Here is a 21,116-nt window from a genome sequence, read left to right on the forward strand (position 1 = left end):
CTATGTAATCCAAACAACCGTGCCCCCTTCAATTAAGCGAGTCGATGGAATACAGTTAAATTTACCTCCATTAAAAAAGTTTGGTGTACAGTGAATATTTTTATTGGTAGATGTGGATTAGTTGTAAGTAGAAAGAATGCGATAAGCAAGTTTCCATTGGGAAATATTGTATTTGCTCGTTCCGAGTCCAACCAGATTTATACATAGTAAGGTTTACAATTTTTCTGCAGTTAATTAATTATTATCTCAATCCAAGTGGAGATGAATTTAACAAACCGAAAATCATAAAGGTTGAGTTGTATTTATTTGTGAAACTGTTATAACTCTTCATTGTGAAGCACAATTAAGAACTGAAACAGGTTACGTTCATAGACAAAAGCTATTTTTCTGGAAAGGAATAAATAACAAACACAAATTCCACAATGTTATAAGAGAACTTTATTGTAATTACGGTTTATCTATAGCATGAACTGGCAAGTAACAAAAAGAACAATATTTGACTAGAATTACACTAGAGAACCATGTTCACAGTCGGCCGTGCCCAAATATACAACAACTCTATCACTTACCATCAACTAATATGAGAAAAATAAACATTGACACAGCGACATCAAAACTCGACTCACAAATTTCCAATTTACTTATAAATTTCGAATATTATCTAAATTCTAGAAGCGTTAACGAGGGCATGATTATAGTTATAGTTAAAGGGGATAAAACAAACGGATACGTTTAGAAAAGTGTAACACTGTTAAGTGAATGGCGTACAATTACCTTCTTACATAAAACTTATGCGATTACAAACCTTAGTAAAATATTTTAAGAAGACCTCGTTCAACTTCTCTTCGCAAAATAACTGGCGGCTAAATAAATGAGTTTTACTCTATCATTTGTTAATTTCTCTACTTACACTATGACGATATATAAAGCTACTATGGCGGGTATTGATTTTGAAATTATTCTATATTGATCGAGGCCTTCTTAAAATCGCGTTATACAAGATCACCATCGAAAAAATACAAAAAACTGCTTACGCTATAGTATCATTTGGTGCCTGATTTGATATGTCCACGAAATAAACGCGAAAAGAACACTAACTGTCTAGCTATTATTTGCGTAACTAAACGAGGTATATCCTTTGTGTCTATATTAACTAAAACCCGCGATGTGCAATTCGAAGTATGCACGCGACGCGAGCGCCACCTATTCTATAAAGTATACACTATTATTATCATTTTAATACTTAGTTAAGAGTAAATACGCCTCACGACTGCTATGGAAGACTCGACGCTTACAAGAAGCACTTTCAATACGTTAGTCGTTCAACACTCACCGGTAGAAACGATTACATCATTATATCGACTCCTTACTGTATAGTTTATACAAAATGTACAATATTTCAAAAGCATTCTTCAACAACTCTGTAAATACGTACGGATACAACAGTTTGATTACAAACGACCATGGAACCACTGATATTATTTTAGAATATTAATGTACTTAACATTATTTTACGGCTTAATGCCGCCTTGCAAAACGATTATAGTATACTGGTTTTATAACTGTGATACATGTTTTGATGGAAAGATGTGGAAGAGCTTTCCCAAAGTTTACGACATTTGAAGAAAACTCACAATACATCAACGAAAATCATTAAGTAACAAGAATCGATTCCGCATCAGTTTATGGAGATGCTTACAAATAACTTCCACCAGTCTCTCAAATAACCTTACATTTTCCTCATCCTATCCCTTGTTGGTAGCAATAATCAGTCCCATTACAATAGGAGCTTGCTTTTGTCCCATGACGTGATCTCGTACGGGTCACACCAAACATACAAAATACAAACTGCTGCGTTTTGGCACACAATGCGAGAAATACTATTTATTTTGTACTATTTCAGAGCTTTGCGGTCATTTACATTTATTATTAATTATAAGAAAAACGGACAAGAGCAAGCCCGATGACGTAGTTATCGATAAATATGTAAAATTCCTATATTTAAGAGTGATTTATTAGGACCTGTTTAAACTCATTTAACGGAAAAGATTTTATTGATTTAAATATAAATAATTTTAATTTTACTATACATCTGTTAGAATATAAGTAAATGAAATAATTCACTTCTTCTTTGTAATCCATGAAATCGAGGATAAATAATTGTATAAAATAAAAAAATATATCGTTTCACGACATAGTGTAAAGAGCAATTAATACTAATATATTCGCACCCTTTAAAGGACCACATTTATAATAAATATTTTAACAGTATTATAGTACATTCATAAATATACCATACGTAGCTGACAAGAAGGAAATCGTTTCATACTTGATACATGAGAAATATTTTATTGTTTACCGTATTACTATGGCAAAATCGTAAACGGTTTACAGTAATGACAATATGCAGTCTACTGTTATGCTTTTCGTAACACCCGTAACATCGGGCGATGGATACATTCTATAATTGCTCTCGGGTAATTAAATGCCATAGATTCAAATCAGCGACACTCGTTTTTCATAGGCCATCAAAATAGTAAATATTTACAATAAAATATGAGATTACTAACGGTCTCAATTATTTAATTATTCAAAGATTAGGCGTGAAAATTCCTAGCAACTACTTATGAATCTTACTGCAAGGACATCGAGTACCGTAATATATAAAGTTCATGAATTTAGTACACTTATCGACGATTAATAAATGCCTAATGAACAATATCGATTATCATTACACATATATATTAAATTTATTGATCGATAATAATGCGATGTCACTTACAGCAACAATTTAGATTACTTAGGCACACAAAATAAATCTCTATAAACAAAATGGAGTTTTTAATAAATTTCTGTATATTTTTTAATAAGTTTGGATGACTGATATGAAGGATAAATTTAACATAGGTAAATTTTTCTAAAACAGTTAGTACTTCAGGTTAAATCATTTATCACCTATTAACATTATTTATAATTTATAAGATCTCCAAGTAATACCTTTAATCGAATTTAACAAGATATTCGTTATCTACCTATTTATTTACGCGAATGCATCGTAGTTACATTATGAGTGAACCGAACAGAGAGGGAAAATCTTTAAACCGTATCTTATCCTAATACAAATAAACAATCCTGTCTCAAAACAAGATCAAAAGTTCACTTGGTCGGACCAAAACTTCAGTCGATAAAATTGATCAAAACTCTTAAACATTTCGTAGACCCAACGGCGGCACTCGTCCGAGCGGATACAAATTCGACGCTCGCGAAGGCTACATCGCCCGATCGAGCGAAACAGTTCATACATCACATCACGCGATTCGAACACAATATTATATCGACGCGCAAAGCTTTCCGTTCGGAAAATAACGATCCAGATAAGACTATAGGGTTGATATGAAATTCGATATGGTATATGGAAAGCTAGTGCGGTCGGGAGCGGGCGGCTAGTGCAGTCACGTGGCGAGCCGCGCCAGCAGCGCCGGCGCCAGCGCCGCCAGCGCCGGCAGCGACCGCAGCCCGCCCGCGCCTCCGCACGACTGGATCTCGATCTCCTAGACATTGTTGCCATTTACTCAATTTGCTATTTTCTTATAAACTTGAGCTTTGTTTGGATGAATGCAACATAAATTAAAAGGTACACCAGCCAGTTAAGCTGTGTCATTAGGAGTTTGGAATGTGGAATCTTATTACAATCACCATCAGTAGGTATTTTAGTTATTCGATACACATTTACAGTGATGTGCAACTGTCAAATTGGTTATAAAACTATATTTAGCATTTATATTTATCGTCAGACATACTACTGCGTGTCGTAAAGCTTAAATAATAATTTAATTCTTATTGTTAATACATATTGCATAGTCGTAGATTTCTTATGCGATGAGATTATGAAAAAGTTAAAGCCTCAAACCAAGCTCAAATTAATGTACTTCAATTGCTGCGTTGCGCTTTAATTGTTCGAACAAAAATGATCTTACGCTCATATCACTAAGGTATAAATTACCTCGGGGTGGTAGGACACGCAAGTGCGGGGTCTGCGGCGGTGCGTGGCGCGCGGGGGCCGGCGGCACGCGGCGCGCGGCGGCGCCTCCCGCGCGCGCACGTCCAACCGCTTGGCGCCGCACGGGCACAGCGTGTCCACCACTAGCAGGATTAGGTTGCTGTGCGGTATCTTTTGCACGCTGAACGGTCTGGCGAAAGTAGTTAGAAATGAAGTTTTCATACGTTACAACTTTAAAAGATGTCAGAATCATTTTTTATTAGTTTTTTTTTAACATAGTGCGAAATATAGCAAATTACATACGAATAGAACTTGAAAATATACGCTAACCTCTCACACCCAGAATTATGGCAATTCGTAAGCTTTCCCTTCAGCGGTTGCGCAGCATTAAGCCGTGTGGACTGTAACGTGAACAGCTCGGCGCTGGTGTCGCACGGGCGCACGGCAGCCGAGCGCACGGCCTCGCGGGGCGGCTCGCGCGGCGCGTGCGGCGGCGGCGCGCTCGGCTCGTGGCTCACGTCACCGACACCGTCGATAATGATCTCGTACATTCCACGGTCGCGCTCGCCGTCTTCCTCCCCTTCGTAGTCTTCGTATTCTGTGGCAAGTTTAATAAGTTCAATGAAACATTTTAAATCAAATTTTGTGATAGTGGGTATTTTACTACTTTTTTAATCAAGTTCAGTCAATCTTAATCGAAAATTGTCAGTATTTTAAATATGATTTTTAAATTAATAAATGTAGCTTGTATTATCATTATAAATTATAACATATATACACATACCAGGTTCGTCTTCAGTGTAGGGATGAGCGTAGGAAGATTGCCACAAGGGATACCACATGGCGAGAAGCCGTGTTAAATATCCCCCAAGCCATGACAAAGGTTTCATTGGAGTTATCTTATTCGCATCAGCATTGTATTGATTCCTAGAGTCCGGACATCGTCCTTGATGGTCGTGTACTGTCACCTTCTTGTATATTTTATCTTGAACCAACGAATCCATTATAGTGCCATCTACTTGACCGAAAAATCTTCCAGTCTGAGACACGTCTTCAGATAGTATAATGAAGCCGTTGTCATCCAATATGTAGCAGTCAAGCTCGTCACCGGCACATGTCTTCTTGCAAACGCTTCCAGCGGTGCACTGAAAATTTTAATGTTCATAGAATCAATTGTCATTTAAATACAATAATCTCTATATGTAATTATCTTATTGTATCCTTCCTCATTTCATAAAGAACGTAGATTAGATTAAGATTTTTGCCGAAGGATTTTAAATTCCAAAGCACTTTTATTACGAACTCCTGTCCCATACAATTAAATTCGACACATAAATGCACCATTAACGTAAAAGATTCATTTTGCTTCACTATAATCATTCTCTACCAACTTATAAATAAGGTAGAGAAGACAAATGAAACATAGGGTACTGTAATTTATAAAGTCTGAATGCAGCTCACCGTAGAGGTAACGTTCAAGAAGTGTTTAGCGAGCGAGTCCAACTGGAAGTGTAAGCCAACAACCGCAGCTGGCGCACGGTGTCCCCTCGACTCCACGAACACCGCGTGTGTGGCCAACACCAGCGGAGGCTTCGCGCTTAGGTCTTCTCCCTCAGACCCGTCGCGAAATGGTACCGAGAACACGAAACTCTCTGGTTCTATGGAGTGATGTTCCACAGCGCGCCTGTACCATTCTGAGTCGAACGCTCGGGCGTACTTTTCGCTAAAGTGCCTGTAATGTGCGTAAATTATAATATTAATTGCACACTTACAAAACTAATCGCTATACGAATTATACTTCTTTATAAATTTAATATCAGTATACAAACAAAAAACAAATAGTTGTATTTAATAAAGAAGCGTACCGCATAATGTGGGTAATCATTGCGTTACGCTAATATGTGTAATTACGTTATACTAACGTGTCTTATAACGTGTCCTAAAAACCGGGAGCAAGCCGCAACCGCTAACGTTGATTCGAAATAAACAACATTGTAACGCGCTAAAAAAGTTGCCAATGGGAAAACGTTAAACATCATAGACTACATACTATATCCATAAATACTTACGGATCAATCGATTCGGTGGATCGTGTTGTATTTATGTTCTCAGTCCACTTGAGCAGGCCACTGCGGGTTGCTATGAACGACATCGTGACCACGAACTTGTGGAAGCGGCCTTGCCTGTAAAGATTAAATGCTCTTTAAAAAATCTCCAATACTTCTCTCGTGAAATTCATGGTGAATGCACGCATTTGATTAAGACAATATATAAATTAGGCAAAACATTGAATGGCCGATATAGATAAATACATGTATTCCAAAAGAAATCTTTCAATCAAAGAAAAATTTCAATCGTTTAATATTCATATTACCTACCCCTATTATACTTATAATAGTTATGCCAGTTGGAATAGTTAGGGCTATAGATAAACGTGGACTTCAAAAATAACGTAAAGATATCAAGACATTCCAACTATCATAATAATATGACGTTTTGTATCTATTAAGGTTATAATAAGTATTTCATCGAACTTATTTATGAACAGTACAAATAAAATTTAAAGAACACAGAAATGTTTATTTAGTAACTGATTGCCATCCTTTGTTTCATATTCAAATATTATACTGGGTAAAATTGTATCTATCTATTAAATACATTTAAATGTAAACGGAATTTTTATGAATGATTCTATGTAACAAAGTACGTAGCAAACTAGCATATATTAATGTCTAGTATAAAACATGTTATAACACTAAAATCCTTGGCAGCTAAAAAAACAACCTGTACATGGCTTATAAATAAATTTACCTGATCCTTGTAGGCTATATATTATATTAGCAAACTTATTTAAGAGTTAAATTATGATATCTAAGAAGTTTAAATTAATGTTCATTCCAATACCAGTTCATTGACTAGAACATAATGTTTTGGCCCCAACTTTAGGGAATCTTACATATAAATACTCAAGTTTATGATACGAGTGTTATTTTTTGTGGATTTGCCACCTTAATCATAAGATTTGATAGAAACCAATCATAATTAGCCGCAGTTTGGTTCCTAACGCCAACATTGCATAGTACAATACAATTATAATAACGAAGACTGAAAAGCTATTGTATATCAAGCTTGTAATAAAAAGCATTATCCTAGCTTTTAAGATGTATTATGTTAATGAAGATGTATAATGTATAATATGCTATTCTCTAATATTTATATCTTAACATTAATTCAATTTAAATATTGGAGTAATTGCGAACCTAGTGTTTAAAAATTGTCTCGTCCCTACAATATGATCATTTAAGTTTGACATAATTTGAAGTTAAATATTGTAAAAGACATGACAAGGAACATAAGTTTCATAGTTTGGTGATAAATCAATTCATACATAGCCTATTAATGATATTAGGTATTTATATAGGAAAAAGCTTGCTTTAAGGTCAAGTTAGTACACAAAATACGAGGTTAGAACAACTAGCTCATCCAATTTCCATGTCAATGAATAATTCAAACGCTACGCAGGAATTTTTCCATATGTTTTAGTTACCTTGTTAGAAGTGCCATTAATGTCGCTATTGGGCTATTCGTGTGATAAACATATCGAATTAGTGATCAAAATAAATCAGTGCTATAACTTAAAATTTAAAAATAACATGCTTTTAACATAGTAGGAGAATAATCGTGAACGGTGATCATCCATAAATTTTTAAAAATATCTAGACAGTGCCTATTATTGTTATTTGTTATTGGTTTATAATTTTTTTTATACTTTTGACAAAATTTGTGGTTTGAAAAAAAAACATTTAAAGAATATTTTGAAAGCATATCTATTATTAACAGACCTTTTAGTATTTATAAAAACTTGTTTGTGTTATCCTTCTTTTATCATATATTTTCGATTACTTTGATTCTCTATTTCCTATTAAGTCACTAATTAAAAGATGCTATAAACAAAACAATACTTACTGTGAGTGATGGCTAGCGTGTCCGGTATGCGTGTCTAACTCTTTGATTACCATTGCGTCCCTAACTAAGGATTGAACTAAAGTTTTGTCACCTGAAATTAAAGTTATCAATTTCAATATAATCAATTTCATGCTAATTGGTACTATATATACGATAAATATTATGATTCTATGTAGTCCCCTGTGCAATTGGTTACATTCAGTATTAAATTGAGAATAGAGAATTGATGATAAAATCTTGAGAATGAATAATAATTTTAATAAGACTATACGCTGAGACATTTAAGCAGAGTTTTAAGTATAAACTTTTAATTGAAAGGCCGGAAAGTTATTGATAGTGTTATATTGTACATTTACTGTACTAGGAATCCTAGAAAAGTAATTTCATATATTCTTAAAAGTCTTAAGTATTTTTCCCCACAATACTTACAATAATAAGAGTCCCTCTCTTGTTTCTTATGTGCGTTGTGCAGAGTGAGCGCCCTAGGACGAAGGGACATCCATTTCCATCCGGGGCGGCCTGTCCGGGTTAGGAAGTGGAGCAACTGTTCCTCCGGGGAGTTAAACGTTTGGTCGGATGTGGATGCGTATTCGCAGTACACCCTGGATAATGAATAAATAAATAAATAAATATTATTTATGGTTTTCAAACAAAAACAATATAGTTATCTTCAAATGTGGGATGAAGTCAATAATATTGCAGTTTGCAAGATAATTGTGTTTCAATAATATCGACTTAAGTTTATGGTTTATTAGACGCTTGTCCCAGCTCTGCCCGGATATCGAGATCTGTTTTATCCCAAGGGAACATTGGCTCAGGATAAAAGTATTCTATCACTCATACCTAATTTATCAAAATCTGTTCAGTAGTTTGAGTGTGATTGACGGACAATCATCCAAACAAAACATACTTCCACATTTATAATATTAGTGTGATTATTGAGTTTATGGTCATAAAACGTCATGTAACACAAGTTAAACTTACCATTCTGGGTGCACTTTCCAGTTTTCGCCCTTAAAGTATTCCGTTACTATGACAGATAGAATAAAATAATATTAATAAAAGTTATTTGGAACTAAATTCCAACTTTTTTAAATTGCGATATTAATACGACGAAAGTAAATTGAAAATATTATAATAAGTAAGTTATTCTGTTCAACCACTGATTCAGTGATACGTACTATTGATAGGACTATGTTTGATCTCCTGCTCCGCTTGCAACTCATACATGCCATAACCATCAGGGAGTACGGCGGCCAAAGAGTAAGGAGTGCCTTCAACTGGGCTGTAGAAGTATCTCTGCCTCCTGGTTGCTACGCGACGCATGCCGTCGTATTGGACTTTCACACCAATTTCTGTTTCACCCTCACGTTGTTCTATCATATCATGGCGAAGCTGTGAACAAAGTTGAAACAATGTTTTAAAAAATGATACGATCAAATGTTTTCTCATAAATTATTTTGATTGGGTAATAGCATAAGAACAAATGGTCTAAGATCTAAAATAAGTTTTTCAGTAACTAATAGTTGTAATATATCAAAAAAAATGTCAATAGAGTTAAAAATCTCTTTAATAAAAATAATAATAACTTGCTTGCCAAAGTACCAATGAAAAACATACACCATACAGAGCAGATCGCGTACCTTATGTAGTACAATTCGATTATTACTAAAACTACGAAACGATCACGTAATAAATAACTTCGTGTAACTGTCATAATATTTAATAATAAACAATATGGCAAGCCCATTGTTGCGTGGTCGGACGCCGGCTTCCCGCCCATGACACCTTGGCACACGCTCAAACCAAGGGCTTATGACTAGCATAAGTGACAAATGATAGTTGTAATAATAGTTATTTCTTTATCGATTTTTTTTCTTCTACTGTTAATGCAACTTTAAAACGCAATGCAAACATGCTATATTTAATTTATATATGCCAACTAGCTAATAACGCGGAACTAGTTAATTATATGTTTATAAAAACGCTAAATTATAATGTTGCATTTGAGGTTACATTACGTACGCTAGAGTATCATTTTCAACTTTGTGTTTGTGACCTCAAACACATAAATTACTGTTCTGAAACAGTCATCAAAGAACGTTCATTACCTTTGCAGATTATTACGAGACAGTTAAAATAGATGGTCCCTTTGGATAATAATTCGTATAAAGAACATTTAAAAAATATAAACTTACATCTAGAAGAAGCGACGTGAGATTGACCCGGGAGTTTTCGTCCGAGTCAACGAGCAACTCTACGTCAGTTAAGTCCACACTTGAGTATAGAGGCCGCAGTGTCTCCGTGTACTAGAATTTATTCAACATATTTAGTTTTTAGTTCACGATGTTCTAAATTTAAAACTATGAAATTTTTAAATCTGGCAATGTTTTTATATTGATGTGAATAAAGCATGTGATGGCTTAGGCTGAAAATTTTTTATGTAAATGCACCAAACAATATATACAATAACATAGGCAAAAAAAATAATACCAGTAATTATGAATCTAAGAAATAACATACGAGTTAAAAATTTATATCAGTACGTGTATGATTAAAAGAGCGTTAACTGCTTATCGAAAATTCTCTTATAATTTCTTACCTCCTCGTTAGTATGCTGTAAAAGATGTAAAATTTATATGTAAAAATAAAATTTCAATAAGTAATCAACAAATATCATTTTTGAATTAATACATACCAGCGGCCTTAAATCTGGGTGATACAAAACATGCCCGTTGTTATCCACCATAAAAGAATAGCCGTTTACGCCAAGCTAAAAAAATTACTCAATAAATATTGCTTATAATTATATAAAAAATAAAATGATTTTTCTAAGGCAATAAGTGTTAATGCTACGCTTAAAAAAAACAATAATATTTTGTGTTAACTGACGTGATTCATTCATTTTAACAATGATTTAATATATCTAATATTAAATCATTGTTAAAATTCTAGAATACCTTATAAGGTGGGACGAGCTTCTTTATTTGATCGACAGGAACGTCCGTACCAACAATTCCGAGAAGATTCGCTTCTCTTTGCTGTAATAAACAAAAATAAATGAACCATATTAAAAATGACACAATTCAATTCAAATGTAAACGAGAAATAAATCATACCGTATGATTTCTCCTGTCGAATATCGGTACGGTTACTGAAGTCATTAACTGACCCATTCCGTCGTCATCCAAGCTGCTACTCTGTATTTTACAAAAATAAAAATATTGTTATTACTGAATTACACTAAACAAACTTTGCATCGTGTATAAACAACTATATTCATCGTTTGAGATTGGAGCTTTAATTTACACTTAGTTTTATGCGAGATTAAAAAGTTTTTATAATTTATATACTAAAACTGCTTAATCTAATGTAATTTTTATTCGACGATCTAAGAACAGAACATTATAAGTAAATGATTATTTCTTACGATGTATCGCTGTATATCTATGCTATCCTTGATCCTCTACGGCGTAGAGTTGTCTACGCCGCATGACATATACAAACTCATTTCAAAAATATATTTGTTTTGATCCTATACCAAATGTTTGTTTTAATTCTTGTAAATAATTTCGTTGAGGAATAATAAACAACAGATTTTAGCAATATTTCGAAGACCATTTTATCCATCTTCTATGATATGTCATTATTTATCGTTGAAATATTTTATATCTCATTAACGATAAGTAATGTAGCTAATACAACCCTGGTGGACCCGAGGTGAGAAACCAGTAAACAATACTAGATAAACATACCCTTCCTCCAACGTAAACTGGGCTCCAATGCACTGGATGCACAGTCTGGTACATGACCAGAGGTCTGGCCAATACTTCCACAAAATGCAATACTTTCGACCGCACTTCTCCGTGGTCGTTTATTGTCACGTGGAAACCTAATAGATTGATGGTTTTTTTAGATTTTTAAATAAATTTTTGAGTAAAGCGACTGTTATTAATAAACGTATTTGCATTTAGACATACAACACAAATGATATGTTCGGTTATTTGTATTTGAAGTAGATTAATATAATTTTTAGTACTTTACACAAAAACTAATGAGAAATTAAAATAAAATTATCATAAGACGGGATTCGAACCCGCGTAATTCGCCGAACCGTGGTGCCGCCTAAGCTTTCGCGCACCCTTGATCGGGGGAATCAGCAGTCGAATTTCGTCTACTCTGTCGGTTTTGTGTGTCTAAGGGACACCCCAGCTCGACCTACGCAAGTTTCTGCAATCAACGGAGCTTGAAATTTATGATATTATACACAGTATACGCAGTTATGACCTACCCTTATTAGTGCAGGCCATGTCTTTCATAGTACTCCCCGATGTCGCGTCTCCACCCACGCGGTACGTGAAGATCCTGACGGGCATGTGTGGCCAGTTCCAAGTTCGGAACACCCCCTTCACCCCGCCAGCGCCTCCCCCCGCGCCCACCACTGCGATCGCTTGGTTGCACTGGCAACCCTGTCCCGTCCTGTTATACTATGAAAGAAATTGCGGTTTAGAAACGGGAATACAGCTTTAAAGGCATTGAGTGAATTACCTTCTAACGGCAATTATATTGTAATTCATCACAGTTTTACACACAAGTTTTGATTACATACTTTTCTATGCGTATCGTGAAAGTTAATGTGTTCAGAATAGTTTTAATAAAAAGAAAATACAGAGATTGAATGATGGCTATAAGACTGTGGCTGTTGTAATGAAGAAATTTTTTTATTAAAAAAGCTTTATCGCAATACATTTTGAATAATACCATATTCATATACCGATAAAAATGTGTTATGCCCTGAATGTATCAGATTCCGCGTTAAATTAATCAATATAGATACCCTATGAAGAATTTCGAAAGCAGTAGTCAATGCGGCCGTCAAGTTCGCTGCGCCGCCAGTTGGCGCGGTGTTCCATACGGCGCTCTTTAACTCTCGTAGCGTCTCGGGAATAGCCTACAAATAATACACCCAATATTATTCTGAATGCATATTACAAAGCATACAATTTAAATAAAAATATTTAGTTATCTAAATGTATATTTGTTATACATTTTCAAAATCAAAAAACATACAATCATTGTAACATAAAAGCTCGTATGTAGTTCACAGCAATTTATAACTATTGTTGTAAATCTCAACTACTCGTACATTTTATATTACTAGGAAGCCTATAGGTTCTCGACGGCCGTCATACTTTAAAAGGGTCAAGGATTTGTGTCATCAGTCCATTTAGACACATTAAACTCTTGTGCTGCAAACGCTTCTATGTATCGCGTACAACTTACGTAATATACAACAAATCGAAGCTCTTTTGTATCAAAATTAGTTTGTATAAAAATATATTATACGTACGTATGCACGCACGAACGAATATTTGTCTACCGATATTAAAATATCAACTGAAAGCGAAATATTTTTAGTTTAGTTGTGAGTAATCAGTTAAAACTGCAGTAACTGTTATATAATGCAGATCATTGCAGTGCGGATATCGCTAGGTGATTCTAAACTACGGCAAGTGCGCCCAGTGAATACGTAATGAAGGAAATGCAAAATAGCTGAATGTACACCACAGTCCACAATGTCGATAATTTATGTTTTTGCTTTTGCTGTAATTTGAGTGTGAGTTTTGACAGTGGAACGTGCGTCGCTTTACAAATTTCGTTTAAATAAATATATGATTTTGTGTTTCTCAATTTTTAACTCGCTTAGTGTTTCATTTGTATAATTTTCAATGCATAGTTATATACATTACAGAAGGTTTGCTTTATTTTCACCTTTATTTTGAAGTAAAGAACGTGAAATATTTTTGCAGTACTCGTACATTAAAAATATATAATAAATGACCCCTAATACAAGCAGCCAGTTATTAATACAAACACAAGGGAGTTTCAGAACTCATTTCGCTACCCACACATAACCACATTTCAACCCGTTCACTGCAAATAAGCAATTCGATATCAAACTCAAATAACTTCGCGACACGCTGTTAATTTAAACAAACACGTCAACTTTGACACATATGCTTATGTATGTTAATAAAATGATTTGTTTTGTATTCATACGTCTGTGAAAGGGAAACAGAAAATCGTTATTTTAAATTTAATTCGTAATTGTGTGTACTGTAAAGCGTGTCTCCTTTCTATATGATTAACTTGTGTTTAAAAAAATAAAACAAAAGTCGGAGGTGTTAATTGTTTTTTGTTTCTTGCGTAAGTTTCAATGTATCCAGGTTTACACTTATTGTTTCAAACGTCATGTTAATCGTAATATTTAATTTCGTATAGACCACAGATAAAGTAGATGTAATACAATAGACACTTGTAGGATATACCATGTTTAAATTTTAATTCACCTTTACCTTATCAATTGACCTAATTTGTATTAAACATTTATATACGAAGAATTATTTACTAAACCAATCCTCTATTCCAAAGGTTAATAAGGAGAAATGTAAGATGTCATAACATTCTGAAGTTAGTTTATTCCAGCGAGACTAGTCAAACTTGTCATTGGGAATACTCGTGTGTGCCCAAGACGGCAGAGAAGTTGCGATAAGGGTGCGGTCACAACACCCACCTGTCAAAAGCGGGAATCTACTTCTTCGCACCACAGATAGCATCGCGAAACTTTCTACTTATAAACTGTGGAAGCACATTTGAACAACATTGTGACACTTTTAGCTGAATGCTTTTACGAACACGGAGTTCACAAATACGGGAGAATTTAAGAGATATTTTTCTTATTTAGTCTTCGCTATAAATTGTCTTCGTGTGTGTTTTTTGTCGAAAACGTATCAGGACTACTACTCAAAAATTATATGTCTTGTTATGAAGCGGCTGTGATGGAAATAGTACTTAATTATCCAAACACTATAGTAAATAAATAATTGGTCATTGAGAAAAGAGAAGAATCTACTCCTCGTTATTTTAGTTCTGACACGATTTTCAGTTGTTAATCATTTCTCGACTCCAAGGTAATAAAAATATTGCATTTAATTTTCTGCATTTCTAAAGTCAGAATTTTATACTGAATTGATCTTGACTTGACCGCAATAGCGCCAAATGTCAAGTGGAGATGTGATCTAAGAGACACTTATGTGTTGGCTTTTTACGTAACATCTTCAGACCACAACAAAACTATAAGATCTCACTTTAAATGATCTTCACTCGCCAACGAAATTTCTAGAGTTTTCAAAGAACTGGAATATTCTTTGTAAAACGGAGATAAATATCTAGAAACTTCTATTCGCCTTCAGATTTATGCTCTAGATATTAATCGTTATCTCTTATTGTAGCTGAATCGGGACTCGGAACATGAAAAGTATATTACGTTTTTAGTAATGCTTCCTTGCTTGTGTTTTAATATACGTAACGAGAATTGTCGCTCAGTTGCACCTGTGCAGTTGGGCATGGAAAGCTTCGTTCACTTTACTTACTAACTTGTTTCATTATTATTCTGCTCTTTTGTCTTGATGTCAGAAACCCTTTGCGTAGTTCTTATTTATAATGTATGATGTTGATTTCATAACAGCCCTTTATTAAAGTACATTATAAGATGATATATACTAAAAGTTGTGTGGTAAAGTTCATTAATTTTATCGAGTCTCGTAAAAACAACTTTTCACTTAAGAAGCACCATTTACAACGTCCTCAAATTCTTCCATTAAAGGTGCGTGAACGGACTATACAATTGATGAATTCCGTCTAAGAAGATACTTTACGAAGCTTAACTTCTGTTTTGTATTCATAAGATGTTCCTTGAGAAACATCAATTTATCTACTTTTCATAGGAAATTATTATCATAAATTCTCTCATTCTCCTGCTTGGTCCTTAACGCTACTAACTAGGCTCTTCAATTGAAGAGAGAATATTTAAAAAGGTACTTCCAATAAGTACGATTACATTACTTAAATGTTATTTAGATAATGATCGAAGTGAATACATTTATTATTAGGAGAAATTTATACCTCAATTTGTTTAGTAATAAAAGACATTTGAAAGAGACGTGGATTTTGCGATACCATCGATTCGATTAAACAGGACTATCCCTCCATACGAAGAGGTTCAATACAGCTATCTCGTTCATTCTTATGGAGATCGCCGGAAAGGTAAAACAGAAAATACAAAGTGTTGAGGGACACTTTGTATTTTCTGTTTTACCTTTCCGGTTAACGGAATTGCTGACATACATTATATCCCAATGTTAATGGAGCTCCAAATTAAGCCGTTTTGATTGAATCCATTAAACCAAATACCCACAGAGTCAGCAGATGCGTATCAAAGAACTAAGGGTCGCACGCAATACATGCATTTGTCTACTATTTTCCACAATATAATTTCGTTTTGAATGTTTGGACTTATGAATTTTGGTGGTAATTGGTTCAGCATTCTCGGAATTTCGTTTGATTGAACTTTTATCGAATTATAATTGGAATAATTTTGCTTTGTCGTATAGTGGCTGCGGTTTAAATGTACCCATAATAATAACTGATATTGGAGTATTTAATTTATTACAGTCCTTGCCAAATTTTCCACGAAAATAATGGATTGAATATCATATATTTTTGTTACTCGCTTAATTATTAGTCATTCAAGATTCTTTTTACTTTTGATAAAGGTAAGTGTATTACAAACGTCTTAAATAGAATAATAATATCAACGAACCTGAGCCAGCATCTTCGTATAACACTGATGCAGTTCCGACACTGTGTCACTATATCTGTAGATGTTGACAAAGTCGTTTGGTCCGAGAGTGTCCAAAAGTGCTGACACGGTCGCTCTGGCTAACCTCCGATAGGAAGAACCTAGGTCGTCTGAGTCATCTAAAAGGATCACTAGATCTTTCGGTGACGTAGCAGCTTCGACAAACCAATTTGATGATCGAAAGTCATAGAAATCACGTGCGTGGTGGGAATAACCGTCTTCTGGTGGCCACGACATTGCTGGTAAGAAAAAATAGTCATTCATTATTTTTTCAAAGCCGTAATTTTATAATTTTCTAACAGCAAAGTTAGTTATAATCACTATGTATATATATGTCATGCTTCAAAGAAAGATTCTGATAAAGGTTTTGATAGGGTTTTTCGTAACGTACACTTTTTGGATTATAAAGTCTTATAATTTGTGCATGATGTTCATTTGTGTAACTTGCCATGGTAATGCAATGTTGGCATAAGTGACTACACGATGAATCATATTATCTAAAAATGGCACCAACACGGAATGGTTACCATAGGCCGTCAATATCTACCCGTACTATTGAAAAATCATATAGTAAGAATGGTAACCTTCTGTCTCACCTAAATTCAAATGAAAAAATCGTAGCTTCTTTATTATATTGATAGCAATAAAACATATATATCTTCAAATGATACTAACCGGGATATCTTCTCATGAAACCCGTAGACGACGCGTAATACTGCCACGACAGTGTCGGATCGATTTCATAATTATTGACGAATAGTGGATCCAAATGTTCTGACCACGCTATTTGACTCTGCACCTCGCCATCTATTTACAAATACAAAATTAAGTATAGGTCTATTGATAATCCAAACCCACCAATACCATTATCAAATTTAACAAAGAACAGACTTGTCTAAAATTGTAGAAACGGTAAATGTTTTTAAATTAATGTTGGGATGTGATAATATTTTATGATTTATCACTGATTAAATATATAACTTAATTGGAAAAAAATATATAGAAAGAAAAAGTACAGAATTTTGTAAAAGCATTATTTATGTTTTTCAACATAAACTATTGGATAGAAGAGGAAATGTTTGATTTGAGTTCAAGCACAGTTCATGGTTGTATTAAATAAAAGAAAATGCTTCATGAAATATGCATGAAGCGATTCAAGTTATGTATCGAGGGAAGGGTTGGCTGCGCGAACCAATTAGGGAAATTTTTATTTAACTAGCGAGGCTATTAGAGGCAGTGTAATTGGTGAACTTGCTTCATTGAGCAACTCTGATTGCTTTTGCCTGGACTGAACCGGAAAAATTAATGGCGATATGCCACAATGCTTTCTTAGAAATTGTGGATTTCGTGACACAAAATTGTACCGTATTAAATAAACAGATGTATCACAACAACGCTTAAAACGGACATAAAGAATGGCAAGGATATTCATGATTCAACTCTTGACTTTAAATATCACATAGCTATAAAAGCTTTTGGATCACAAACCAACAATTGCAAACACGAGTACGTACACAATACCCATATTGTTAAGGAGTTCAACATTCGAGACCAAATTTCGAGTTAAATTAAATTTATAATCACACTAAAAGCATTCTAAGCTCTGAAGGACTTGTCTGCGCTAGGAGCCCACAACTGAATTGAGTTGGTGCATTGATTCATTCAGCGCGAACTTTACGTTTTGGAGCAGCTGAAATTCTATATGGGTTAATTGCGTTAACCCAGATGAGAGCATAATGCAACTTTACATACATGTAATATGTACTATTTAAACAGCCTTGTGTGCAATTAAATACGTAACGCTGGACCGCGCTAATTACCGCGTATTGTGAAAATATAAATGATATACGCTTAATCTCCTGCCGTGTTTTTGAAATAAATACGGCTTAAAATGGATGCAATGGTCTTACGCTCAATAGAAATGGTCCAGTAGATTTTCTTGTGTGAGTCGACTACGCTTTGGCATGCATTGGGCCAGCTAACATCGGGAAAGGTACCTTACCCCCATAGAGGATCGGCGTGAAATAGTTGTATTTCGTTCAGTGAGTGGGGGAGCCGGGGGCCTGTAACTTTTCTTATCCCTTCCCAGTGTTTTTTCTTTATTCTTCTCATTAATATGGCCTTACGCCTCTACAGATGTTCATGGGCAGTGGTAGGAGTTACCAAAGGACCCACCAGCTATGACAATTAAGCTGTATATTAAAATTTACGTCAAACTGGCGCAAACAAACGGGCGCGTACGTAGTCGTGCTCATAGTGTTTCGAGATGTCGTATTTGTGAATAGCACAGTTCAGCTTTAATGTATTTAAAGTTAATTAACTACATTATAACAATTATAATGTCTTTTTGTAAATGCACAAATCACATATGAATAAAAATACTTGGCATATTAAATATTTGTACTAATGCTTTAATTTGTTCGAGAACAGAAGCATTAAACATTAATTAGTGGAATCTTTTTGACGTGATAACGTCTTAAATTAGGTTGCGGCTCGGAGGCACTTATGAAAAAGGTAACGTTACGATGAGTCACCGAACTATGATCGGTCCGCCGCGCGCGCAGCACTAGAGAATTAGGCGCATTGAATCGGCGCGTGATTGTGTCTCTTTCTCTGTCTTTTTAGTAAACAAAATATATTTTCTATAGTTAAAATTTGTGCAATTCTTATTTTCATTCAATTCCTTGTTCCTATTGTGCAATTTAATAATATTCATATCAATAAATATTCTACCGAGAAAAAGACGTTGTCACGTAAAATCTTCGCCCGTAAAACCGACTTTACAGGCAACCATTTTTTTCTTAACGAGCATTAAGATGATGATTCTTTCGTTCCAGACTATATTTTTTTCGAACTTTTAAAGAATGCGGTTCGTGGCTCATCGTAGATTTATCCATAGGATACGAAAAATAACGTTGAATTGTACCTATATACATTGGTAAACACACTTTGATATATTGCTCTTACTGAGCTTACTAATGTACCAATTGAGTACCCGATCATTAAGGTAAACCCCAAAAATTATTACATATCTTTCTAACATCTAAAAGCTGAAGTTACAGCAAAAATACGTAAGTCCATTTGTTAATAAATCATTTTACCCTTTAACGGTCCCTAGGCCTCCCGCGCCCCGTTGCGTGTCAACAATATATTACGTGTCATTATTTAGGGACAGCGATCCAAACAAACCCCTACTGTCACTCAGTGTCACTTATAACGCTATAGAAAAAGGAGTAAAGCAACTGGTATATGGATAAAATCTAAGAATTTAGTAAAATCAATTATTACTACTATCCATAATAATTAATCGGAAGCAAATATTAATATCAAAACTTAAACGAAATTGCAGAATGTATTTTGCAAACTAAATAATTGAAATATTTTATCAGGCAGCTTATCAAATCAGCGGAAATCTGTGACTCCGCATGGGATTGGGAATATTCAACAAGCGACATCTGGCGTGCTTCGGATCCGCTTTACCCACATATGTCGAAACTTTTGTTCTCAGAATAAAACCCATGAGATTTAAAACGTTCAATATCCCTTTATTTTCTATTCTTTGTCTTTGACTGGCAACTGCAACCCACTTATAAACTAGATTTTTGATTGAACATGTTCAAACGGTGGATATTGCATCCTCTATCTGTATCTATATCAATATATAGGTACATTCGATAACGTTATGTAATAAACGTTCCGTTATATCCTTTGCGTACAATTTATTACTTACTTACTGTATTGTACTTAAACGCTTGATTCTAAAAAATACAATTAAAATAATAATATTCTAAAAAGTACAATATAAAAAAAAATACAGCACAGAAGGCGGCCTTATCTCTCACAAGTGATCTGTTTCCGAACGTGTGAAATCGATATAACTTAAAAGGGGGTAGGGAAAGATGTTTTAGCAGTGAAAAATAAAAAAATAATATAAATTATAACATACTCATATAAATAATATACCATAAAATAGATACATACGAAATAAATATTGTGTTCAACCAACAAATCATTCAAAGATTTTAAATATAAATAAATACTATTTGTATGATGATGTTATCTTAGTATCTGACTCTGAAAATTTTCTTCATATATTCATTTTTATATGAGAAATCGTACCTTCAGTGCTAATATACGGCGGCATAAGCACAGCACTATAGCTGGTGTTAACAGCGATGTGGTCGAAATGCCGACTGGGAGCTAGCAGCAAGCGGCGCGCCCGCGCAGCCAGCGTGCCGTCATCAGCGTGCACGTTCAGCCAGCGCGCATCGTAGTACGTGCCGGGGGTGCCGTCGGAACCCCCGCCCCCGGATAGGGCTGCTGCTTCCGCGGAATCCATGATTCGCTGTAAATATATTCTTGATTATTCTCTAAATTTAACACTATAATAAATTTTTCATGTAACTATAGGATGAGGATAGTTTTTTATGGATTGAAAAAGGAGAGATA

At 34.5% G+C, this 21,116-nt stretch overlaps 1 protein-coding gene across 2 annotated transcripts in view; it reads right to left on the reverse strand.

Annotated features, from left to right (window-relative positions):
• Positions 1–441: 441 nt before the first annotated feature.
• The window catches only part of LOC119829738 (voltage-dependent calcium channel subunit alpha-2/delta-3), a 45,750-nt gene continuing 25,075 nt past the window's right edge, over positions 442–21,116 (reverse strand). Inside the window, exons 4-25 of one of the 2 annotated variants that reach the window (XM_038352389.1) lie at positions 20,787–21,012; positions 17,343–17,474; positions 16,629–16,906; positions 12,804–12,917; positions 12,258–12,453; positions 11,722–11,858; positions 11,086–11,166; positions 10,927–11,007; positions 10,665–10,739; positions 10,569–10,583; positions 10,165–10,275; positions 9,148–9,361; positions 8,951–8,996; positions 8,396–8,568; positions 7,967–8,057; positions 7,548–7,580; positions 6,070–6,183; positions 5,462–5,732; positions 4,785–5,145; positions 4,331–4,598; positions 4,004–4,190; positions 442–3,551 (exon numbers count right to left, since the gene is read on the reverse strand). In XM_038352389.1, the coding sequence (XP_038208317.1) occupies positions 3,453–3,551; positions 4,004–4,190; positions 4,331–4,598; positions 4,785–5,145; positions 5,462–5,732; positions 6,070–6,183; positions 7,548–7,580; positions 7,967–8,057; positions 8,396–8,568; positions 8,951–8,996; positions 9,148–9,361; positions 10,165–10,275; positions 10,569–10,583; positions 10,665–10,739; positions 10,927–11,007; positions 11,086–11,166; positions 11,722–11,858; positions 12,258–12,453; positions 12,804–12,917; positions 16,629–16,906; positions 17,343–17,474; positions 20,787–21,012 (3,303 nt within the window). In that variant the 3' untranslated portion in view covers positions 442–3,452. The remainder of the gene's footprint in view (positions 3,552–4,003; positions 4,191–4,330; positions 4,599–4,784; positions 5,146–5,461; positions 5,733–6,069; positions 6,184–7,547; positions 7,581–7,966; positions 8,058–8,395; positions 8,569–8,950; positions 8,997–9,147; positions 9,362–10,164; positions 10,276–10,568; positions 10,584–10,664; positions 10,740–10,926; positions 11,008–11,085; positions 11,167–11,721; positions 11,859–12,257; positions 12,454–12,803; positions 12,918–16,628; positions 16,907–17,342; positions 17,475–20,786; positions 21,013–21,116) is intronic. The other variant, XM_038352391.1, reaches the window with a different exon arrangement.

The sequence above is a fragment of the Zerene cesonia genome, chromosome 10 (assembly GCF_012273895.1).
Source record: "Zerene cesonia ecotype Mississippi chromosome 10, Zerene_cesonia_1.1, whole genome shotgun sequence".
NCBI classification, from domain to species: Eukaryota; Metazoa; Arthropoda; class Insecta; order Lepidoptera; family Pieridae; genus Zerene; species Zerene cesonia.